The sequence below is a fragment of the Cornus florida genome, unplaced genomic scaffold, assembly GCF_030987335.1.
Source record: "Cornus florida cultivar Cherokee Brave unplaced genomic scaffold, ASM3098733v1 CherokeeBrave_3.0.0_Hap2_Chr10, whole genome shotgun sequence".
NCBI classification, from domain to species: Eukaryota; Viridiplantae; Streptophyta; class Magnoliopsida; order Cornales; family Cornaceae; genus Cornus; species Cornus florida.
The window spans coordinates 65,615,109-65,641,903 of record NW_026775580.1 but is presented as its reverse complement, the minus strand read 5'-3'; the positions used below and the strand labels follow the sequence as shown (position 1 = coordinate 65,641,903).

The 26,795-nt window shown below is 34.8% G+C and overlaps 3 protein-coding genes across 3 annotated transcripts; all 3 read right to left on the bottom strand.

The window, feature by feature from the left end:
- Positions 1-328: 328 nt before the first annotated feature.
- On the bottom strand, positions 329-8,713 carry LOC132279985 (THO complex subunit 5A). The gene is made up of 8 exons (XM_059782073.1): positions 8,309-8,713; positions 6,213-6,503; positions 3,893-4,229; positions 2,843-3,180; positions 2,454-2,713; positions 1,506-2,118; positions 1,266-1,397; positions 329-891 (listed from the first exon to the last, which is right to left on the bottom strand). Exons 1-8 carry the CDS (start codon positions 8,516-8,518, stop codon positions 625-627), a joined length of 2,448 nt encoding a protein of 815 aa, XP_059638056.1. The 5' UTR covers positions 8,519-8,713; the 3' UTR covers positions 329-624.
- A 1,426-nt stretch (positions 8,714-10,139) lies between these two features.
- On the bottom strand, positions 10,140-14,784 carry LOC132277733 (triacylglycerol lipase OBL1-like). The gene is made up of 5 exons (XM_059779575.1): positions 14,472-14,784; positions 13,215-13,408; positions 13,058-13,091; positions 12,034-12,647; positions 10,140-10,560 (listed from the first exon to the last, which is right to left on the bottom strand). Exons 1-5 carry the CDS (start codon positions 14,782-14,784, stop codon positions 10,273-10,275), a joined length of 1,443 nt encoding a protein of 480 aa, XP_059635558.1. The 3' UTR covers positions 10,140-10,272.
- Positions 14,785-15,781: 997 nt separating this feature from the next.
- Positions 15,782-19,772, bottom strand: LOC132279917 (triacylglycerol lipase OBL1-like). The gene is made up of 5 exons (XM_059781986.1): positions 19,339-19,772; positions 18,585-18,781; positions 18,437-18,470; positions 16,811-17,427; positions 15,782-16,079 (listed from the first exon to the last, which is right to left on the bottom strand). The coding sequence occupies exons 1-5, from the start codon at positions 19,640-19,642 to the stop codon at positions 15,810-15,812; spliced, it is 1,422 nt and encodes a 473-aa protein (XP_059637969.1). The 5' UTR covers positions 19,643-19,772; the 3' UTR covers positions 15,782-15,809.
- Between the last annotated feature and the right edge of the window lie 7,023 nt (positions 19,773-26,795).

Genomic DNA, 26,795 nt, shown 5'->3' with positions numbered 1-26,795 from the left:
GAGTAACTGTCTATATTATTGTACCTGCACTATTTAAGAATTCATTGTTTCAGGCCATGCACAAGTCCATGAAAAGTCGACTCTGTTCGGATTAGTCCATAGCCATAGCCTAAGTGTTGGTAACACATTTAGTCCATAGCCTAAGTGTTAGTAACACAGTAACGACAACAATTTACCAATAGAGCCATAATTTGTCTTACCTTCTTGTTTGACAATCACTGCAATGGCGTGATGAACCATTTCTTAAGACTACTCCGCAGTCATGTCCTGATTATTAATTGCAACAATTGCATTGACACAAACATGGAGTAGCATAGAAAAGAGAGTATTACACAATTACAGTACTTCACTCAGATAAGGTTCAGTTTTCCATTCTTAAAAAAACTGACTCATTTCAAAGCATGTAGATAAATGTGACTGCATCTGGAGCAGATACTTCAAGCATGTATATCGATGAACACGACCTACATAAATTGTAAATTTTAAATCGACAATCGTTCTTACCCAATGTCTAATGAGGTTATCTCGAGTTTGGAGCAACCTAATGTTATTGTCACATTGACAAGAGAACGATCAGTAATGACTACTAACTTGCCAGAGAAGGTAGCAGCGGTGGATATAACTCTAATAAGGATAACCTGGAGAGCAACCAAAGTCCTTCCAGGAGATCATCTTCCTTCGATCCCTTCCTCTGAAAGATCTGGCAATAATCCTACCACTAACAGGTTTGCACAAACCAACGTCAATGACAGAAGTGTTCTTTCTCTTTTCAGAAGACGGGTTGACTCCATCCAGGTAAAAGTCAAACAGCATTGCAAGATAACACACTTGGTGACCCAGGATAAAGTTCTCTTCATCCCGAGGAATCATCCTTAATATATGAATATTGACCTACAACACACAGGTGCGCATGTCAATTCAGAGCACAAATTCAAGAGAAAAATAAAATAGAAAGATGGTTCTTGAAAATTGCAAACAAGGAGAAGTTATTAGACAGCCACATGTAACTTGTTTCTCCTCACAAAATGCTGTGGAGAGGAAGATGGGTAAGGAGTTCAAGCACCATTTGTTCTTTTCCAGATAATAAATGGAAATAAGGTGATTAGAAATTCATTGTGTAAAGTGGGATATATATTATGATGCGAATTTTATGCAGGCCCATCCTGATGAAACTCGGACAAATTTAAAGTAAAACCTTGATTTACTGGTTTTGCTGCCAACAAATATATACGTAAATGTAAAACACAAAGTGTTCAATTGCTTACCTCTGCTTCCATGGCACGAAGTTCATTGAACCACTCGGAATCATCAGAGTCAGAATGATTTTCTCCGGCCTGAGTGTAAAGATTTATTTCAAAATGAGGAGGCCTGAGAGGGTACTCCATGCTGATCTTAATCTGCCGTAGTAGATGTTCAAGCAAAGCACCAAAAGGTCAACAATCACACATACAATAGAGTAGAAAATACAAATGAAAGCAATACCAAAAATTTACAAATTCATCTACCTTGGCTTCTAACTTCTTTGACCTCCTGTTATTATCCCCCGTCCTGGCTAAAACAAGACAATATTCCTGAATGCCATAATCGGCCCATGACTTTTCAACCATCTCTGAGCACCCAAATCTAACTCCATTTTCCGTCCCTGGTTCAATTTGTGCTTGCTCTTCCATATCACTTTCAAAATCCAGCATGGGATCTGAATCCTCTTCAGGTTTCCTAAAGCTTAGTGATTTAGCCTTGTTGATAGGAGTCTTAGGAGATGCCATACTCTTTGGTATTAAAGCCAGACGTCTTGAATGGTCAAGATCAGGTCCCTTCGAGGAACTGAGTTTAACACTGTTTCCAACAGCTGCAACCGAAATTAAAGATGGAAGTTCCCCATCTTCCCTTGCATTCTCAACGTCTTCCTTTGAAGTACCAGATATTACATCCACATTAATGTCTGAAGGTTCCTGTACTTGTTCCATTTCAACAACTGGCAATGATGAAGCCTGATTAGGTGAGAGCCCTATAGGTGACCATTTATGCAAACTGCATAGAGGGTTATGTAAGGCCCATGGAACCTTTTTACAAGTCAGAGCAGGCCATTTAAGGTCCATCAGCAAATCAAGCTGTTCCCTGTAAACCAACCAAAGAGTTCCAAGTTCTCAACATGAACCATGCGTTACCACACAGATAAACAAAAACTAGGAGAGCCCAGCTAAAAGATGAGTTTCATGAACAAAAAGAACACAAACAGGCGCACATAAATGTCACATAAAGCAGAGCACATTAAAATTCCAAAAGTAAGCGCAGCATGATCCATCTATATATAAATTTCATTAGAGGTTCCAGCCAATTGAAACAAAACCGTAGAAACCAATACTCTGTTTGACTACATTGTGGGATTTTCCCCATATGGGCTTTCTATTCTTAAAGATCCATGACTCCAAACATATAGAGCAGTGACTCACGCAAGTGCCTTCTGGGCCTTTTTCCGAGAACGAATCCTTTGCACAACTGTCTGTACCCGATTCTGCTGGCGATATAGTGACAGACCAGAGATAACCCCAGCATGTTTACCTGTTTCATTGTCAGTAGTTTCGCAGCCTGTAAGTAATGGAGACACCTCTGGCAGAAAGTCGATTCCTGCCAAATGCTGTGCCCACTTATATGGTCGTGAAGTTCTTTTTTCATCAAATATGAGCGCATCGCCAATGCAGAGCTTTGCTGGCTGCACATCATTCAGGAAACATTATAATAGTATATGTAAACTGGCAAATTAAACCAAAAAAAAAAAAAGAAGACAGGTTTATTATTCATGCATGAAGATCACCTAAAAAATGTAAATAAGCATCCATACCTGGTGAGGAAGCTCAAGGCCAGTGTCATCAGGAAATAAGTTGCACAGGATGTTATTCTCAGGTCCTTCATGTGATCCTTCAATCCCAACGCATACAACATTCAACTTCAACAAGTATTCAAACTTCAGTGTGATCAGTTTTGCAGACTTAGGCTCAGAAGCCTCGTCATCAGATACGTGGAGAATGATTTTAAGTGGATGAGTTTGGTATATTCTAGCCTGGTCAAGATTCTCCTTTCCTGTAACCTTCTTCGGCCGCTTCCTCCTTCTCTGGCCATCATCTTCGTCATCAGGTGCATCATCCTCCAACTTGGTACTCTCTAGATTGCTAGAAATGCCTGGTCCATTAAAGCACATTATTATTTCCCTTTCTTTCCTGTTAGATTTCTTCTCATGACTACGGTCACTGTCCAAATAAGGGACCATTGGACGGACATGAAACTATATTATACACTTGAGCAGCCAACTCAAACAAATACAATTTAAAGTACCAAATTCCCAAGATGGCAAAATAAAAATTGGACCTGCCACCCGGTCACAATAAAATGGATTGGATTCAGTTCAGGCTCTAGAGGATGACCAACTCAACAAACCAAATCATTCTTCTAAATGTTATAAATTTTCTGATTCTGAAAAATATTTTTTCTTTTATCATGCTGTTACATAACTGTGTTGATGTCTCTGGAATGGAGTTTGGCTCCAAGTTGATGGTTCAATAACCAGTATATGGCCCAATCAAGAGTCTCAAACCAAACCTATTGCTTGCTATGCTCGACTGACTGTCCAGTAAGTAATGAAAGACCCATAAAAACAAAATCATTTTAAGTTATTAATAATCGTATAAAGTTAAGAAGATGCATATTACTATCAATACGAGTTAAAGATACCAAGAACGTAACACATCAGTACAGGTATACCTCCATGCATAATTTCAAGAAAACAAGCTTGCAAGACCAAATTATGCAATCAACCAAGGCCCTCAAGCTGTCAAACATTCAGAGATTGATAGTTGCAAGAATAAGATACAAAGCATAGGTTACACTCAATTACCAGTGTCCTTATTTGCTTGCTGGCGGGCAAAGGATTGAGCATCCTTCACACTTCCCACAATCTCCAGATCAATATGTTCTCCAAATGCTTCCTTTTGGGCCAAGAACTGTGAGTAAATCACATAGAGAGGAGGTGGAAGCAGCTCAGCAGAGTGCTGCTGCTTTAGTTTCTTTGTATGCAGAACCCCTAGTTGGTGCTGCACCGGCAATGATGCTTTCTTAAGAGATTTGAGGTGTGAAGGCAGACTTGACAAGAACTTCTTCCTGTTAGCAATGGTCTCCAAAAGGCTTTTCTTTTGCAGATCCAGCTTCTCACGAAGTTTGCACAATTCCTTGCGCTGATACAGTAAAGTACTTTTAGGCGTATATAAAATGATACTAACAATAATAATAAAAAAACAATATAGCTTTATTGTGACAGATACCACTCATTAAAGAGGAGGAGAAGAAACCCAAGCCACATTATAAGATAAGCATATGAATTGCATCATACACAACCCCAAGGGGTTGGCCTAGTTGGAAAAGACTTGGGCCCAGGTGCCTCATGAAGTATGAGGTCTTAGGATCGATTCCTGCTAGGTGCAAAAAATTCCTTGGAGGAGGGGTGTGTGAGTACCAACAAGGGAAAAAAATAAAAAATTGCATCATACACATATATTTGGTAACATCCACATAGAACAAATATGATGCTCCAAGTTCCAAAATCGTAAGAAATCTGAGTAAATTCAGAACATCTAGCTTGTTGTGTTTGCTGTGGATAAGTCCGTGCATTCATCTGTGTGGGCAATATTTTAAAGAAATAGAAATGAGAAGTGAGGATATCATGATTGCTAGATGGACACTTCCACTTTCATAAAGGCTTCTCATTTCTTATCCATGCTTCTCCTGTAATGGGACTCTGTTGTTTTCACATGAAAATCAAACAAAATAAAATAAAACAAACACGTTCACAAGCACACACAGAGCATCCTTTTGGATCTATCTTTCCACCATAGCAGTGAGCCCAGAATAATACCTCCTTTAGGATAATTTCTTCCACCACATGGACCAGGACCACTGCATCATATGATCACATCCCTAGAAGTCATTCCAAACTACCCAACAATAGAAAGAAATGACATCAACTTCCTCCTAGAAAAACCCTCCATTCTCCACTTAATAAAAAAATCCCAGACCTAAAGTGGCATCAAGCATGCCAAACCATAAAAGAAATCTTCCTCAAAACTAATTTGTTAAGGAGGCAATATAAGAACAGATGGTTAACTATTATTGCATTGGTATTATACAAAAATGCTCCCTACATCCCAATTTAATAATCTCATGATGATTGCATCTTTCCACAAATATACAAGTTTTGAAAAATATTTCAACTTGGCAATATTTATATTTAAACTTCAAAAGGGTAACTTGGAAATTTCAAAAGGAAACAATGATTAAATGCATGTCCTTTTGAGGAAATCCCCAAAAGGGGGACAATTAAATTGAGTCAGAGGGGAGTACCTATTTCGGACAATCAAATTTTGCAAACCAAATGATCAATTGTGAGAATGATATTCAAGCTCACAATCTGAATGAAAACATATAGTGGAAGGCACGGTGAAACTTAAACTGGCAATTGATGTGTATTATATATATATATATATATATATATATATATATATATATTATAAACTGACACTAAGCAAAATGCCAAAATGTTTATTCAAATTATTAGTATCTGAAAGAACAATGATATCACATGTAAAATCTGTGAACACAAGATGATGATCAGTCACACAAAAAATGGATCTACTATAGTCTATACCTTTTTAATGTGACAGAAGTGTCATTGAGTGCTTTTTCTGCATCCTCATAATTTTAAAAATCTTATATTTCATCATTTGAATCTTATGATATTTTGATTCATTGGCTCCTCTTCAAAGACCAAACCTGATACTGTAAGGAATCTTACTATAACTTATTATTCATAAATCCTACATGTTCTCACATCTTCCATTTGAAAGTTGACGAAAATGGCAACAGAGAGAATGACAAACAATAATAGCATAAAAGATATCAAGTCAACAACCTCTGACTGATGGAATATGGCACCATGAGTAGTGATCTTACTTCATGTGCACATTTTCTATTACAATGTATTTAAGTACATAAAAAGGAAAACAAAAACCCTTGATATCACAATTTCTTTTGATAAACCAATGATTTTCCTGAAAATTGTGGCCGACTAGCTATAGTTTAACCATCAACTAGATTATTAAATCATCAAGAAGAAAAAATTTCCAAAATATTCAAGGCTTTTTTTAACATATGGTTTTTATTACCTGGAACAGCTCAAAATTAAGCCTCTTGAGCATCAAATTGTGTGCCCCATCATTTGATATTACACAGTTCTTTATCTCCTCTGGTGCATCTCTAAAGAATTCTTCCTCAGGCACAAGTTCAATATCTGGATATTTTGACTTGAAGTCTTTGCATGCCTTTATTGCTTTCACATAGTGATTTTTCTCATACATCAAGTTGTGGAGCTGCAAGGTTGTGAAATCTACGGGTGCTTTTGCATTTTCAGTTTCTGCCTTTACATGATCTTCTTCAAGCAAGATGGAACGATTTGCCTGTAAGACAACATTTTAAGCCACCTGAGCTTGTAAGCTAGAACTAGATGTTGGACTTAAGATTCACCCGGGTCATAAATTTTAGCACAAAAAATAAATGTGATACTAGATGGAAAAAGAAAAAGGTAAAAGGTAAAAGGTAAAAGTTAAGAGACATCAGGAGTTCCAATTCAAAGCATTTATCTAAAATCTGACCATCTTGGAAGAAGATGAGAAACAACAGTCTATGGAGAGAGAGGGTGAGACTAGTGGAAAAATAACTGGGGCCAACAAGAAGTATGGACAAATAAATCTGAAGCATAGGTGGATGTGATTTAATTATTTTTTTTAAAAATGCATCTTTTAGATGATCCAATTTGTAAGAAATACAACAAAAAAGGAATTAATTAACCCAACTCATCTGCATTCACTTTTTTTGCAATATTCTTTTGCAAGAATCAGCAGCTTTGATAAAATGGCAAAAGCCCGGTCTACAAGGACTGAAAATGGATGTTCTGAGTCTAAGAGTAGCAACGCTATGCAAAGTAATGCCAAAAGGTTAACTTTGTATGTAGTCTGCCCCTCCCAAGCCCGACAACTCCACAAAGGTGAAACTAGCATTATTAACGACCCTTTTTTTTTTTTTTTTTTTCTTTCCAACAAGTGTATGTCGGATTGCTTTAAAACAAATGTGTCAAACCCGATTACAAACAGAAATGCAGGGGAAAAAACTTATACAAAGGATGGTTAGATAAATATCCAATAAGCATGCTTACACAAGAAATCCCGATTATACCTTTCAAAAAAAAAAGAAAAAAGAAATCCCAATTATGTAGTTGAAAAACTACTTTCACAATTAAACCATGATAATGATATCCTTACTAAAAAGGCCAATCAGAAGTTAATTCTTTATAAAAACACCACTACTTTCTCATTAGGAATGCCCTGTGGCTTGTCCTTGCTTCTGTAATCACATGTTGTATGTTGTATGTTTTCTTTATTACCATGAACATATTTTTTTGAACCTTACTTTCTTTTCTTTCTGCAAGGAAATCTTACTTTATTGCAAGGAACAGAAAATTATAAAATTGAGAGAACTAAAAATGAGGTGAAAATCTACCCACCAAAAATAATAAAAGATGGATTTACATCAAATAAAGAACAAAAGAACAAGACTAAAGAAAATTGTGAGGTAGACCACTACGATTTCAGCAGCCAAGTCGACCTGAATGGATAAACAAGTAGGAATCTAGCCTAGGCAACAATGTTCCAACCAAAAACTAAATTTAAAGCAACGGGTTATCGCTGCCCCAGAAATCCATCTCTTCAATGTCTGATCTTTGTTAACAAAAAGAATCTGTGTCCTACAAATCATGACCAACTAAATTTCTCCCCCATATAGTTGCATGCTTATATGCGTGCAATCATATATATGAATTCACATATACCAATACCCCAAGAAATATATTCATGTCCAGGCGTATGTATTGCAAATGGGTGTGAGTAGTGTAACTATATGTAGAAATTTCCATAGCCCACAATTCACATGATTAATTTTCTTTCCATAGAACTTCGATCCCTCTTCCCTCCATAGAGTTTATTTACCACTTCAATTTAAAAATTCCAAGCTTTTCCTTCAACCATTTTAACATTTTCATCACTATCATGATTATAATCCAATATTTTCATTCATTAAGTAAATTCACTACACGCAATGAATTTCAACAAAAAAAGCCCTAAATTTGTCACCCTAAAATTGTTCAAATACATACATATGCATATATATATATATATATATAGCCCTAGGGCTTTGTGAGTGAGGGGACCTGGCGAAGAGTGACGAAATTGAGGAACATCCGAGTGACGACTTCTGCGAGTTCCGATTTGGGTTTGGCTTCTTTCTTTAAAGAGAGCATCTTGGAGACGATGTCCTCCACAGAGGTCCTGCTCTGTTGCATCTTATCGTACGCCGACTTCTCTATCTTGGGCGATGGTAATATTGCACCTTCTTCTGGTTCTTCCATTGTCACCTCCATGTGTAATTCTAGCCCCCTTCACTCTTTTTTTTTTTTTTTTTTCCGGAAGATAGCCCCCTTCACTCTTTGCCTCTGCTCACAGCTGATGTTCAGTTCTGCTTTTCTTTTCTCTGCGTTCTAAGGGCTTCTCTGTGTAGTTGTTGACACAATAGTGTCGAAAAACGAAAAATTACTAAATAAACAATGATTTTCAATATGAAGTAGAAGGGCAAAACATGGGTCCTAAATATTAGGGTGGGGTAAAAAAAATAAAAATAAAAATATTAGATTATATTATATTAGTTTGTATTTTCTTTCATCAAGTTGTAGATAAAAAATAAAAATAAGTGTCACATACTCTTGCCTTCATGTGCCACCGGTGTGAGAAAAATACAATAAAAAAATGTTAAGCATTCTCACGGTATATTGTTTTTCTGGAGACTCTCTCTCTCTCTCTCTCTCTTTTGTTTGGTTGAGAGAAAAGAAATAGATGGATATACTACCTTTTTATTGTTAGGTAAATTATACTTACTTTTATTGAGGTCTGGCAATATTCACTTAGATCTTCTTTGTTTCATAATTCGATTTACTTGTATTAGTATTGGTTGTCCAACTTAATAACATTAGTGTGTCATTTTACGGTTTTGTTCATAAAATATTTGTCGAGCAAAATTGACCTTTTATTCATTTTTGTTGTTGACATTAGTAAATTTTATTTTTCTCTATTAGGTGCCTAACGACAAAGGGAATTTTTTTACATAAAGTAGAACCTTAGGTGATATAAGTGGAACTAAAAAACACAGAGGGATTCCATATTTGATATTGACAAATCTCAGTAGAGATAAGTGGATTTAAGTGTTTATTATTTAATCTTGTGGAAAGGGGAAGGAAGGAAAGGAAGAGTTTTATACTTTTTTATTTTTATTTTTCTTTTCTTTTATTATAATTATTATTTTACCACTATACCTCCATTATATAATTTACAAATAATAATGAAAGATAATATTTTATACCTATCCTTCTTCCATCCAAATTTGGAGCAAATAATAAAAATTAAGTATTGAAAGGTAATGTTAAGTTGTGCTTGCAATCCGCCTTTTTTTGGTATATCACACTTGGAATGGACGCAATTTGGTTCTCCACCAAACTTTGGAAGCAATTAGATCCAAACCGTTGGTACCTTCAATCTCAAACGCCATCAGCAGAATGGTTTATAGCTGAATTACATCTCCGACCACCGGATGTTCACATTTAATTCTGCACTTGAGTTTGCAGTTGTTGGAGAATTCTCCATGTTTACCGGAATTGGTTGACCAGTAACGGTCTTGTTCTCTATGCTGAATTGTATCTTTGGGCTAGTGGGCCTGCTTATATGTTTGAGCTGTATCTTGGTTAGCATTGGGCTAACTTTGTGGGCTGACTTTCATTCTATATATATATGAGTTGATCTTTTTCCTTCAAAAAAAAAAAAAAAAAAAAATCCGCACCACTCTAAATTAAAAACAACATAACTTGAATTTGATGCCATTTGAGTGGTGATTGAAAACAATGAACCAATTGTTGAAAAGGTACAATAAAGATTGTAAGTAGAAGTAATTAGAAACATGTTATTGATGGATAATTATCCGATAAGAGGTAAACCATTAGTAGAACCAAATGGGCAATAACTATAAACTTGGCTCCAAAGGAAAGGTAAGGAGTTTGAGGCACAGTAGAATCATATGTGTGTGAGTTTGCTTTACCATTAAAAACACACACACACAGATCATTTGAACTTATTCATGTTTAAGACCTTGTTGCTGAATTAGGCCTTGGCTAGAAAGTAATGAATGTAAGGAGCCCAATCTAGTGACATTAACATAATCTTCAGGCCCATGAGCCGATAATCCTGGAACTGCCAACCCAAACACCCTAACAAATCTCAAAAACCAGCCTTCCTTGTAGTCTGAACCCTTGATGTATGGGATAATGAAACTCCTAATCAGCTCCCAAACAGCGTTTAAGATCTTGGGTATTGCCCACAGCACTGAGAAGTAGTTCTTATTTGGTTCCTCCCAAACAACCTGGATTATCATTGAGTTAGTCACTGGTGAAATTGTATAACTAAAATTGTCAATGATTTGATCAATCATGGAGCCAAAAAACAGTTTAGATCGGTGAAAAATTAAAAATTTAGGCTGATTAATGATGTAAATGCAGAGTATTGGTCCTATTCAGGTCATTTTGAACCAATCTAGATTTTATCTAGTTGATCTTTTACTCCCAAAGAAGTATATAGTAGTAGTATATGTTAAATAGACCGATATGACTAGTCGCGTGTCTTACAAAGCATAGATTCACACCATACTATTTGTTGTAAATTCCATTATTGTGTGAGCCACCCAACATCGGTTGTCAATTTTATTATTTTCACCCCAATTTGACAATCATATTTGTCCACTATGTTATTAACATCTTCATTCATTCAGCCACAGCACACACAAAAACACATAGTTAGACAAAATCCAGAAGTGGAGGGGGAGAGAGAAGAACTCACCTTGCCTTTGTAGCAGCTGTTGTAGTAGATACAAGTCCCAAAGTGCTTAAACAAGGGAGTTCTACCATCATATGGCAATCTAGGCACTATGTTAAATTAGCAAAAGCATGAGAGTATGTTTGGTATCTAGTTGATCTTTTAGTCCCAAAGAAGTAATAGTAATAATATATGTTAAAGAGCTGTGCTATTGTAATTGATACTCGACTAGTCGCGTGTTTCATAAATAGACTTGTCAACGAATTGGATCGATCAAATCCATATATAATTTGTTAAGCTAACGGATTATCGGATTCGTATCGCTAACGGGTTATCGAATTGAATATTCCAATCCATCTCCTATTTAGCATTCAAATTCGGATTAAAATCATACCCACCGACATTTACAATTATAAGGTTAAATAGAGTAGAGAATAGTTAATATGTGGGATGTTGAATAATATAACTATGTAACCACATTAATATAGTAGTAAATAATTAATATATATAAATTTAATAGTAGATAACTAATACACACACACACACATAACATTCATATATAGTATATTACACACACACACACACATATATAACATTCATATATAGTATATTACACACACACACATATATATAACATTCATATATAGTATATTATAATGTAATAACAAATATATATATATATATATAATTTTAGTTACCTATAATTTATATCTGATTTATTAAGGTAACAGAAAATCGGATTCGGATCATTATGGGATTTTTTTTCTCAATCCATATCTGGATAATCGGTTGGATCGAAATTCGGATCAAAATTCGATCCATTGACAGGTCTACTCACAAATCATGGGTTCACAACATAGTTGAAACTCGGGTGCCGTTAATTTTATTATTTTCACCCCAATTTGACAATCATATATATTTGTCCACTATGTTATTAACGTACATCTTTGTTAATTCACCCACAAGCACACATAAAAACACATAGTTAGACAAATCCAAACGTGGAGAGAGAGAAGTCACTCACCTTGCCTTTGTAGCAGCTGTTGTAGTAGAGACAGGTCCCAAAGTGCTTAAACAAGAGAGTTCTACCCTCATATGGCAATCTAGGCACTATGTCATTACAATAAACAAACCTAATATATCTCACATCATACTTCCTCATTTTTCCCTCCATAAATTCCCCAAACTTCTTGTTCCCAACCCTAGGCTGCCCAAAAGTGTACACCCCTTCCAACCTGTTCAACAACCCTTCCTCCTCGTGAAACCCTAGCACTGCCGCAAACAGAATTGCTAGTGCCCCTCCCAAGCTGTGTCCTGTCACTACAAACTTTGCCTTCTCATGCTTTTGTAATAAGTCTCTCAGCTTCTGTCTAATTGTATAGTAAGCATATGATTTTTCGTTCAAACCTTGTTCTATCTTCTTAGGCCACCCTTTTCCCTTCTGTAAGCCCAATGCTTTCATAAAGCCACCATGGATTCTACCAACATTCTCGAGCTCATACCATGAGATGTCCACATCTGTGCACCACTTGTCTGCGTCGAATGGCTCGGTTCCTCTAAAGGCCACCATGATTAGGTCAGAATTAGTGCTTGTATCGTGGAACATGATAGCTTGGGTTGATGATTGATTCTGATAATCTGTGACACATTGGTTCCGGATTAAAATTCTCTGTTAATATACAAAGTGATGGAGTTAAGAATTTATTTTAGTAAAAATAATATATAATTAAATAAAGTATTTTTAAAAACTAAAATAGTATTTAAGAACTTGAATTAGATTGATGGTATTTTTATTTATGAGGGTATCCTGCATCGTTTTTTAAGAGGTATAATTAAGAGGTGGGGGTCAACTTTCATTTCCCTTTCATCATATCCTTCTTAGGTCATATTTTTTAAAAGACAATTTATAGACACTGACTCAATATATAATTTTTTTTAGCACACTCAATAGATGATAATTAGTTAAGTAACCTATTCAACAAAAAATAAAAAATAAAAAAAATTAATAACAACTTATATCATAATTAAAAAGTATGTTAGTATCTCACCATTCCAGAAGCTGAAGAACCCCAAGAATTCCATCTGACAAAAAGACAATTTAGGACACATTATTAATAATATATCATCATCATTCTATGCATATTGAGTACAAAATTAATTATTAGTATCTTAGCTAGGCTAGCTGATAATTAATTACGTACATACATTCCAGTGCTCTGTGACTATAGTTTGGACAAAAGCTGCATTCTCATAGGCCAATTTAGCAGCCATCATAGACAGTGATGTAGCATATCTTCTGTCCCCATTTCTCATATTTTTATCTAATTCCACCCTTAGATCAAGATTTCCCACCACAGATGTGAAAGTTGCTGATGTTCTGTTTGGCCACACAAAGTTTCCTACATATTATAATTAAACAATTTGAATTACTGCATTAGGTAATGGAGTGAACAAACATAATTAAGCATTACCTTGATTTGAGAATCATCATTATACAACACACACACACACACACACACACACACACACGAAGTCTGGCACTCTAAAATCCATCGGAACCACTAATTTGCTAGACTATCGAAACATCTGCATGCACATTTTATACACATAAAATAATTTAAAAAGAATTTTAAATTATCCAAAGACAAAAAGTAAAATAAAATAATTGTTTAAGTTATTGGACAGTGTTACATATATATTCATTTATACCCATTTCAATTTTCATTAAGATTTGTTGTGGGACACCTCCATCACTGTGTTAATATATTTTTTCCAAGTTAATTAGAAAACTATATTTAAAAAAGAGGAGATTTAAGGAGTCCTTATCATATTCTTATCTCGTCCTCTTACTTCTGTCATCAGAATTATTCTCTTTATTTTATTTTTTTATTATATTTTAAACTCTCTAATCTCTCATAGAAGAATTCTTTGAGAGAGAATTCTGTTGAAATTAAGGAACTAATAATAGGATTAGATAAGAATATGATAAAAGACTTAGTCTTCTCCTTCTTAATGATCTTTCAATACACAGAAAAGGATCTAAATTCATCCTTGCAGTTGGTTGTAATGCTACAATCAAGACTAGAAGCATTCATCATTCTATATATTGAACCTTAATGTTATGCTCATGACCTGGTGTGCTACTGACCGTTAAATGTGGACATGTAACAATCAAGAAGACTAGAAGCATTCAAACCACGAGAGACATCATGTTGCTTCAAGAAAATTTGAAGCCCATAACAACAACAACAACAAGAAGTAAAATAAAAAATAAAATGAAATAATTTTCAAGCATGGATGTGCACTATATATAGCTATGACATTAATGTGTGCCCAAGAAACAGTTACGACATGAAGACTATCCATGGAGGAAAGGAAAATAAAATCACTATGCAAAATTAAGCTTGTAAGGAATTAAAGCACAAACACACACACACACACACACACATATATAAACCTAACCTTTTAGGGTATTTAGCAAAAATGGGAAGAAAGCACCACCATTGCTTGACAGGAGATTGAGCCACATCTCGAGCAAGAACCCTATCCGAGCCAAGGGTTTTTTCAAGTAAAGGAGGAGTTTCTGCGCAAGGAAGGAGACGGACACGATCCATCTATACTCGAGTCCTCTGATCAGTTTCCCTACACCAGAGAATTCAACAAACTCTCTTTTGTCTAATTCAGATGAACGTAATATACGAACAAGATCGAAAAGACTACCTTCTTCTGGTTTCAACACCAGATAGTCCTTGCAGAATTCTTCATCACAAGCCATAGCTTAGAATGCAGTATTGAAATGATGGAAGAAGTTATGAATGATCGGTTGCTATATCAGTGTCTCAACTGCATATATGTAAAAAATAGCAATGAGCTATTGTATTTTGTATGCATATTTTTTGACGTGTAGAGAATAGATTGAGGAGAACATATTGGGTGTGGTGGGTATGAATTGCTATGTCCAACCAATGAAAACTTGTGAAGTGACTCGGTTTATTTTCTTGAAATACTCCCCAAAGCAACATAATATGGTGAACTTTTATAAAAAGTCTAGTTAAATTTATTTGTCAAAATGAAATAGTTGTTGATAGCGTGAAGTGGGATCTAAAACCGGCCACAAATCATCAATGATGATAATTATTTTACTTTAAAAAATAAGTTGAAATAAAAGGCATGAATATTATTTTCGTTTTAAGTTAGGCACACTTAATATTTACTGGAGAATGCATATGCTTTACAATGTGGTCAACCCTCACAATGGAATATTTATTCAAAGAAAGATGCCTTGTCCATCATTCTTTATCTTAGTATGTTCAAATATTAAATTAAAAAAGATGGCTTATTATAGTAATTAAATAAATCCAAGTCCAGGTTTGCCCCTGTGATTTAGTCCATTAATCGTAGTTTAAGTAGCTTAAGTTAGATCTTTAAAGTGGCTTACCTAAATTGCCTGTTGATCTACACAACTACCCATGACAAGACATCACTTTGTTGAATTACCTACGAAAATTAATGAAGGGTCATAGCGTCAATTTACAAATATTTATACCTATCACTCTTTACCTCTCTTTTTTTTTTTTTTTAACAAACTCTAAATTAAAAAAACAACATAACTTGAATTTGATGCCATCTGAATAATGATTAAAAACAATGAACCAAGTGTTTGAAAATATGCCAAAAAAAATATTGTAACTAGAAGTAATTAGAAACATGTTATTGATGAATAATTTATACAAATTACAAGCTAAATCACCCCTGGAACCAAATTGCCAGTAGAAGAAACAAACAGACCATAATTTGATCTCATTCACGTTTAAGACCTTGGTAAGGAAGTAATGGAGGTAGGGAGTCTAATCTGGTGGCATTAACGTAATCTTCAGGTCCATGAGCCGGTAATCCTGGAATTGCCAACCCCATAACCCTAACAAATCTCAAAAACCAGCCTTCCTTGTAGTCTGGACCCTTGATGTATGGGATTATGAAACTCCTAATCAGCTCCCAAACAGAGTTTAAGATCTTGGGAATTACCCACAGGAGTGAGAAGTAGTTCTTGTTTGGTTCCTCCGACACAACCTGGATTTCATCATAGTTTCACTTTGTTAGTCACTGTCAAATTTTGCATAACATAAATTAATGTCAATGACTTGAGCCAAACACAGTTTAGATTAGAAGATGAATGATGTAAATGCAGAGCATTACTCTGCATTTACAGCACATATACTCTCATTTTTTGGTAAAGCAAACGTATATATCTTAAGATTGATTCATCATGAGTATTAAACATTGCTCCCACTTTGACAATTATATTTGTCCACTATGTTATTATGACACAATATAATATAGACTATGGAGTACTTTAGGTGGTTTTATTTGAATATTAATCTTTAAAGTCATCACCCAATTTGACAATTATAGTTATCCACTATGTTATTATGACATATCACTATCACATTTCGTGATTAATACTATCCAATCATAAATGAATACATACTCTTTAATTACAAAAGTAAGAAAGTATAAATAAGTAAAATGAATCCAAATTAATCCTACTTCCATTTCTTTTTCTTTTCATATTTTTTTTATAAAAAAAAAAAAAATAAAATAACCAAAGGTTGTGTATCATTTAAGATTAATTGAAACGCATTAGTAATTAGTAAAAATAATCTACGTCTTATCTACGACTTCATTTACCCACAAGCATACACAAAAACACATGAATAGACAAATCCAAAAGTGAAGAGTACTCTGTGTGTGTGTGTGTGTGAGAGAGAGAGAGAGAGAGAGAGAGAGAGAGAGAGACTGACCTTGCCTTTGTAGGAGCTGTTGTAGTAGAGACAGGTCCCAAAGTGCTTAAACAACATAATTCCATTATCATATGGCAATCTAGGCACTATGTCATTGCAATAAACAAACCTAATATATTTCACATCATGCACCCTCAACTTTTCTTCCATAAACTCCCCAAACTTCTCGTCTCCAACCCTAGGCTGCCCAAAAGTGTACACCCCTTCCAACCTCTCCAACAACCATGCATCCTCATCCTCATGTAACCCTAACACTGCCACAAACAGAATTGCTAGTGCCCCTCCCAAGCTGTGTCCTGTCACTGCAAACTTTGCATTCTCATTCTTTTGTAATAGCTCTCTCAGCTTCTGTCTTATTGTGTAGTAAGCAAATTGTTTTTCCGGGGATTGATTTATCTCCTTGGGCCACCCTTTGCCCTTCTGTAAACCCAAGCCTTTCATAAAGCCACCATGGATTCTACCAACGTTCTCAATGTCATACCATGAGATGTCCACATCTGTGACCCAATCGTCGGCGTCGAACGGATCGGTTCCTCTAAAGGCCACCATGATCAGGTCAGGGTTAGCACTTGTATCTTGGAACATCATAGCTTGGGTCGTGTATTTTTTCTGAAAATCTGTGAAACAGTGATGGAATCAATAATTTAGATATACAAAACTATTTTACCATATTTGGAGTTGGAGTGATTGCACATATTCGGATTTACTTATATAAAACCTTCACTGAGTGTAACTCCCTTATATATATATATATATATTGTGTTTCAATATTACTTTGTTCCCTCCCATAAAACACTCCTACAAATAGAAGAGGAATATTTTTTTTAGTGTGAAGAAAAACACTTCAATGGTTGATGAGTAAAAAAACCTTCCCTAGATCACTTATGAATTGGAAGTTATATATATATATATATATATAATATTACAGATTAGGACCTGTCTGGGCATGATTTAAAAATCAAATTGTCTATATATAATATTTGTGATCAAGACTTTATATATATATCTTTTTAATCAGTTATTGATTATACTTGAATGTCCAGTTGTCATTCTCTTTTTAAATTAATAGCTCTATTTTAATCAGAATTATGCTCGATGATATAGACTCTTAGTGATGCGGAAAAGCCAACTGATCAAGAAATCATTAATTAAGCAATGAGATATAATCAATTAATTATAGCTGGGAGAATGATCTCTCGTGAGAGCAGTCTCATATTAACTTATTTCAATGTAGAACTGGTTGCGTGACTATGAAAACCATTTAAACTGTTGGAAGGCCAAATGGGCGGGTTACAGTTTTAACCAGAGACGTACTCATTTTCGATCAAAAACGAACTAATAATTAGATAGGAACTAAGAAGACTGTTGAATTTTTCCGGACAGTTTCATCATTTTGGGACGAATGTTGAATGTTACAACAGTGAAAGTTCCATCGTTTAGGGTCCCAAAAGAAAGACGGTTGAATATTTCTGAATTTGTTCGAGGTCTAAATAAACTTGAATTCTTCTGACTTTTTCTGTATATATTAGTTTGTAGTGATCAATTAAGTACAGATTCAATTCTATTCATTATTATCAATAACAGCTCAATTTACTTCAATTTAAAAGTATCTCAGTAGCTTCTCACCATTCCAGAAGTTGAAGAACTCCAAGAATTCCATCTGAAAAAGAGAATTTAGGACACATTATTAATTATATATCATCACCATTCTATGCATATTGAGTACAAAATTAAATAATTAATAACTTGGGCTAGCTGATAATAAATTACGTACCTTCCAGTGATCTCTGACAATAGTTTCGACAAAAGCTGCATTCTCATAGGCCAATTTAGCAGCCATCATAGACAGTGATGGAGCATATCTTGGGTCTCCATTTCTGATACTTGAATCTAGGTCTAGTCTTAGATCAATATTTCCCACCACAGATGTGAAGGTTGCTGATTTTTCGCTTGGTGGCGGCACAATGTTTCCTACAAATTATAACCAATTTGCATGATCAATACACATATATATACACACACACACACTAGTAAAAGTGTATGCACATTTTATGTAAAAGAATTATTATTATTATTTTGAATTATTTGAAGATGAGAACAGAAAATGTAACATTAAAAGAAAATGTAACATTAAATTATTGCCATAAAACAAAGCATGTAGTGAAAAACAACAATATCAACAACTAGTTTTTGAAATAGAATAAGAATGTGAGTGAACAAATCTAATAAAATGACAGTGCCGAAGTAAACATGTGATTAAATATTTACTAAAAAAATATATAAATTCAAAATTTTGTTTTGATATAAACAATTCTAATAGTGAAGTATTGATCAGAATTAATTAATTAGTTCGTGACCAAAATGCAATGAGAGGTTTATGAAAATGTAAGCTAATAATATAATAAACCAAAAGATATTGAAACAAAACTAGATGTTTAATATATTAATCATCAAAAAATAAGTATAAAAAAAATAAAATAAAATTCTATACAAAATTAATTAACCCTGGAAGCAAATTAAAACCAAACCTTTTCGGATTTTTTGCAAGAGTGAGAAGAAACCACCATTGATTGACACGAAGTTGAGCCACATAGTGAGCAAGTAGCCTATCAGTTTCATGGGCGTTTTCAAGTAAAGGAGGAGTTTCTGCGCAAGGACGGAGATGAACAGAATCCATCTGTACTCGAGCTTCTCTGTCTCCCGGCACTGAACAAACTGTCTTTTGTTTAATTCAGATGAATATAAGATACGAACAAGATCGAATAGACTAGCTTCTGCTGGTTTCAACACCAGATAATCCCGCCTGCCGAATTCTTCTTCTTCACAAGCCATGGCTTAGAATATATTAGCAGTATGAATTGAAATGATGAAGAAGATATATATGTGTGTGTGTGTGTGTGTACATCAACGTAGACCCAACTGCACATGTATTGAAAGCATTACCAATGAAGCTCTTGTATTTATAAACATAATTTTGACGTGTAGAGAATAGAGAGGCTTAACAATGTGTGGCCAACCCTCACAAATGGGAATTATTCAAAGAAAGATGCCTTTTCAATCACGTGTTCTTAATTCTCTTAAATTATAAAAGATGACTTGTTAGATTAATTAATTAAATCCAAGTCCAGGTTTGCCCTAAGGTGATTTAGTTCATTGATTGTAGTCTAGGTAGCTTAATGTGAACCTTTAAACTGGCTTTGCCTGTTAATATTCACAAGTACGGATGTCTTAATTAGACCATGACAAGAGACATAACTAGGGTTAAAGAAAATTAATAGAGTTCATTGACGACCCATTCCTCGCGCAAGTTTAAGTCTACTTAGAAATAATCATAAAGATTGGACGAATTAAAATGCAAACAAATTTGACTGTTTAGTACCACGTTGAAAATGACCTATCTTTGTCATGTCTTGAAATTTAGAAATTGCATGGAAAGTTAACAATAGAATGATTTACTTAGTGTTCATATGAATTAATGAAAAAAATGCATTAATTGTGTTTTTTTTGGTTAACACATGAATTGTGTTGTTTTCATTGATTTGATGATTATGACCCCTCCCTCATGTGTAAGATTAAGTCTACTCAGAAAAGAAAAAGTCAATAAGGTTGTGTGAATTAAAATGTACGCAGTTAGATCGACTACTTAATCCCAAGTAACAACATTCAAAACAACCTAACTTTGTCTCATCTTTGAAATTCAGAAATTGCATGGAAAGTGTTTGTTTTCAGAAGTGATTCTTGCTTAGAAGCTCGTTTGAGTGTCCCAGGCTGCCAAACAGGCCTTGAAAGTCTGTAAATCAAATTCAAGTGTTATACGTTATCTCCATTTCTATTGACACATCTATTTGTTCTTTTATTAATATATTGCTTGAATTTCCAAATAATATATATATATAGTTACAATGGAAGAGCCATTTAATATTGGGCTAGGTTTGGCATTCGTACATGCAAAGGTAGTCCTATGGTGATTTATTGTCGGAGATATCTTATATGAGAGGAAAATGTTTGATTCGAATATATATGGCCGTATGATTATAGTACTACCCCCGGTCTCATAATATGGGTCAATTTACTATTATTATTATTTTTTTTTAAATAAGAAGGGTTAGGAGTTAGATTAGTAAATGTGAATAGTCGAAACCTGACACTCCAGAGTTTACCAAAGGCACTAACTCATTGGACTATGAAGACATGTACAAGTGGAAATTGAGAAGTGCACGTTATCTCCTATTTTTACGACCTCCTTGTGATTTTTTCATTTGGAATATATTAGAGCACTTTAAACTGTTGTGTGTGTATATATATATATATATTTTGGGTAAATCTGATGTGTCATAAAATTTTTGGATGCTTTTTGGATGATTTATTTTTAACTTTAGTGGTTGTTTTATATCTTTTGTGTAAAAATATATTCCCCAATAACAACCAACCAGTGTCTACTGTCATGCCTGACCCAATAAATTTTTACAAACCTACTTAATACTGGCTTGATTCATTAATGAAATGAGAAACAATAGCAGAAAGCAAATATGCTGATGTGGCTATGTAAAAATGTTGTGAAAAATATACAACAATTTTACAAATGGTGACACGATAATGTAGCTTAACAAACTGGAGATAAAAAAAAAATTACACATCATACGTGGTAGTATATATTTTACACAAAAGAGTGTTTTAAAATATTTCTGAAGATGCTCTTAGCCATTCTTTTTTGATCTCTAATTTGTTATTTCTGCTCTGTCCTTTTGTGGATTTGTTTAGATTGAGAACTATATATTGTATGATTATGTTTAGTTAATTAGTTGTTTCCTCTAAAGCAACATTTACTTGTTTTCTATATATTTAGGATAAAGTGTAAGAAAAACCTAAGTTATATAAATAATAATAAAGAATACTCCTACTATTTATTATGTGCATATAAATTCTTAGTATTTTCGAATGTTGGAGTAAATTGTTCCCTGATCATCAATTTTAACCAATTATTATTATTATAAAACTCCTAAATACCCTTAAAAGAATTTTAAATATTTATTTTAATAATAAATAAATAAGTAAAAGAAACTTTTCGTTTTAGTTCTATAATTTTTTAAAATATTACCTTAGTTTATTTATTTATATTTTGTTTGAAGGGTATTTTAGGTATTTCAGCCTTTTGCTCATTTTGAAAAATTATAGGATTTTTTTTTTTTTTACAACAAAAAAATGCAGTAGATTTAGGGAGTGGATATTACTGTACACAAAGTTGGGCAAGCGACCGAGTCTTCCGAATTGTGACAAAAGACCTCAACTGCATCATGTGCTAGACCCAAGAGACAATTTGCCACCCATAGGTTTCTAGACGAATTTACACTATATATATATACACACACACACACACACACAAAGTGTACGTCTACACCGTCAAGTTATGACTTGCGTCTTCGCAAATCTCTATCACGTCCCACTAACCAAAGTAATTCCAACTAAAAATCCAACGGTGGATAACGATAGGTGGATGGCTTTTCTCCATGATTCAATGAACAGTAAAAAAAACATCACAAATCCAACGGTGGTGGATAAGAACACGGTGGATGTCTTTTTCTCAATGTCCAATCAACACTGCGACATCAAATCACTGCAAATCCACTACTTTTCTTCCCATCTTTACTTGATAATACGGAGTTCTATTTATTTATTATTATTATTTTTAACAACAATGGGTATCTGCACATTCTCTCTCTCTATATATTTTTTAAACTTTACCCATATATAATATATATAAAGGCTGCTGATATTCGTGCTTCAACAATCCACTTTCTTTCTTTCTAAAATGAGATTAAAAAAAAATAAAAAAAAAATAGAACCCGCGCACATAAATCTTAATGCCATATATTATTACCCTTTTCTATTAAAGTTAGGAGTGCTCTAAAATCTAATTCCCTATCTTCTCTGTCATGTTATCCTCTCCCTAAATCTACTAATTAAAATTAATGATATTGAATCATAAAATTAATGATATTGTTGTTATTACAATTTCTTAGTTTAACAGAGAGAAATCATGCCTCCACAATACCTGGCAGAGAGAAAGAAATCCCAATTAATAATAGCACATGCAACTAGAGCCCAATTTGAGAATAAATTAGTTGTACATGTTCTTCTTCTTTTCCTTTTTTCTTGTATCAAGTCAGTGACTTGAAATTCTTCAACAATTAATGCTTTCTATTAATGGAGATCTTTCTTTCATGCATAAGATTGGATCAAAGTAGATGCCTTAACTGCTGTTTTGGAAGAACAATTTCTCCCCACAAATTCTCAGGTACTGGTTTCTTCAATGGCTCTGGGCCACCCAATCATGGTGTTGCATTGGTTTCCGCTGTGTTCTCCTCCAACTTCCCTAACTATTACTCCATTATAAGTTATAAGCTCGTTCACTGAATCAATCAAACTTCTAATTTCTTCTAGGTAGATTTATTACTTCAATTAAGAGTTATGATAGGAATTTAGATTTTATGTGAGTAAGGGGTTAATTTCATTATGAAGTTATATATTAATGACATCACGATGATGTCACCTCCCACACACATAAATTAACCAAAATTATGGGACTTTTGAATTTCAAATTGAATTAATCAAAGTTTTGATTTTTTCTTATAAAACTATTGAATTTATATGTTTGGGTCATTGATTTGTAGTAGGGGAGAAATTAAGGGTACGCGAGAGAATTGATTTGTAGTAAGGAAGAAATTAAGGGAACGTGAGAGAGTAGATTACTATTAAAATTCAATTAAGGCTAATCTTAATAAAGAAGGGTGGGAATCACATTAAAAATGTAAGAATTATGTATTGTTAGTTTGGGAATTTTTATTTATAATTTTTTCTTACGAGAATTAAAAAGGTTGAAGTCAAAATTTTATATTGACCACGTTTTGTTTGCTTTTTTAACCTACCTTCAATTACCTACCACATGCCGTGTTAGTTTGATTATTCTCCAACTTGAAAAATCAAAGAAATGAAGAGGACGGAGGAACTTAGAAAAAACACCTTTCTTTTTAGCCCAACATATTCGTCACTTCTCAAGTTTAGAGCAACTTCCCAAATTTTTTTTAAGAAAAAAAGAAAAGCTTTACCCTTCCAAAAAAAAAAAAAAAAAAAAAAAAAAAATTCCTCAAATTATGAAAGAGAATTTTGTCAAATATACAATTCTTTTGTCAAACAGAACTTTACTTTAATAAAAAAATAATAATAAAAAAAGTCAACAATGTCAGTTAGTAACTAAGTGCAAAGAGTTTAAGGTAAACTACAATGACCTCCTCTGAGGCTTGGCCTAATAACAAACAAACATGAGGTTTGGCATTTTTTTACAAAGACCTTCCCATGTCAGATTTTGTGATGAATTTACTTATTTACCCTTGTTATTATATTGTTAAATATTTAAAAATTAAAATGACTATTTTGCCCTCAACCATACAATTACTTTTCTTCCCTTTTTTTTCTCTCTCCCCCACGCCCTCTCTCTCTTTTTAGCACCGCCGCCGCTACCATGAACTATGTTGAAGCTATCGTCGTGAACCACGACACTACCATCGTGATCTAACTTTGAACCTGGTCGCGAGATCAACCTCTCTGTCGCAGAGCGTGAGATCTTTGCATAGTTGTTTCGCAATACATATCGGTGGTGGTTGCGGCCGGGGGGGGGGGGGGGGGGTTGAGGACGGTGGCGGCGGTGATCTGCAACGTGATCTGTCGTGGCCGACGTAGCTTCGGCCCACGGCGGCGGTGGCACGGCTATGATATTGCCCCTTTTATTTGGCTGACAGAGAATACATGAGAGAGCTCCTTAAGGCCTGTAGCAATTGGGTTCAATTCCATTCCCTTGCATCTTTTTACAGCAGCTGGCAATTGTTTTTTTTGGGTCCTCTTTAGCCTTCTTTGATTTGTTGCCCTCTTTGATTTGTTGAACAAGAAGTGTGTCTATCGCCACCTCTAACACGTCGACCCGTTTTTACCATTAACCACCATTGCCACCACCACCTAATCACCACTTCTTCCACCCAATCTTAATCGAACCCATGAATAATACAATCAAACCACGATTAAACCCAATTCGTCGGAATCACGACTGATTCATAGTCTCATCGCCGGAATCGCGACTGATTCATAATCTCGTCGTCGGAATCGCGACTGATTCACAGTCCTCACCGCTGTTTTATCCCCCGCTGCTAGTCGCCATTTCCGACCACACCGCCTTAATTTAATGAAAATTATTCAATAATAAAACTTTGTAATTTATTAATACATTCTTATCGGGTCATTTTCTCAATCTGAGAATCTGTATTTAACTGATCCACCAAGTGTTAATGGTGTTGGGAGAGATAACAATAAACAAATTAGCGGAATAACTCTTCTCCCTATATGCAAGCAAATATAGTGTATCTTTAATTTTATATGTGCTGAAAATAATAGAAAAGAAAATCAATCACACCAAACCACAAGAACATAAGCAATTTTTTACGTGAAAAATTTCCCCAGTGTGAGGAACAAAAACCACGGGACCTAGTCCAGTTGAAATCTCCACTATCAACCAAATAATAGGTACACAAAGTCTTCTCTAATCGTAATTAGAGGCTACAATACATCTCATCAAGATATCAACAATCTTGGCAAAAACAAAGAGAATTGGAGAGAAAAATACCAAAACCTGGTTACTGTTCATGGGCACGAATCACTGTTCCCGAGCTCAAAATCCGATCTCCACTGTTCAGATTTTAACTCATTGAGTCGTGAATCTCTCCTCCAAATTTTAACTCGATCGGACCACGGATGAAGCAGGATCGGACGTTTGATGAAATCTGGGCAGAATAGAAAAAACCAAAACCCGGTAACTGTTCACGAGTACGAATCACTGTTCCCGATCTCAAAATCTGATCTTCACCGTTCAGATTTTAACTCATTGAGTCGTGAACCTCTCCTCCAAATTTCAGCTTGATCGAACCACGGACGAAGTGGGATCGGACGTTTGATGAAATCTGGGCAGAATAGAAAAAACCTGCGTTTTTCTTTTTTCTTTTGTGAAAGCTACGGCTGATCTCTCTCCATTTGTATTTAACTTCCTTAGGGTTATTTACCCTAAAGAGCTGGGCTTTGGGCTTTAATAAAATCCACTTGGGCTTTCCTCTATATAGAAGGAAATAAACCCAACAAATCTCCCCCTTTCCGACTATGTGGAGGGAATCGCCATTCCGACGATCGAACAACAAACTTCAAGCTTCTCTCTTGGTAGGGTCTTTGTCAACATATCAGAACCATTATCATCAGTGTGAACCTTCTCAAGTTCAAGTAACTTATTGTTCAACGCATCTCTGATCCAATGGTATTGTACATCAATGTGCTTAGATCTTGCATGAAAACTGGAATTCTTAGCAAGATGAATAGCACTCTAGCTATCACAGAACAACACATACCTCTGCTGCTTGAAACCAAGTTCTCTCAAGAACTTCTTTGCCCATAGCAACTCTTTAGTCACTCCCGTTGCTGCAATAAACTCTGCCTCTATCGTAGAAAGAGCAATACACTTTTGAAGTCTCGATTGCCAACCTACAGCCCCACTTGCAAAAGTGGTCAAATAACCCGAAGTAGACTTACGAGTATCCACATCCCCTGCCATATCTGCATCTGTGTAGCCAACTAACAATGGTTGTCTGTTTCCTAAACCAAGTCTCAATCTGGAAGTGCCTCGAAGATACTTCATGATCCACTTCACTGCATCCCAATGTTCTCTTCCCGGATTTGACAAGAATCGGCTAACTACACCAACTGCATGGGCTATATCTGGTCTTGTGCAAATCATTGCATACATCAAACTTCCTACTGCTGAGGTGTAAGGAACTCTTTCCATATCTTCCTTTTCCTTATCTGTAGAAGGACATTACTTTGTACTCAGTCTGAAGTGGGTAGCAAGAGGAGAGCTAACCACTTTAGTGTTGTCCATATTGAACCTCTGAAGTAA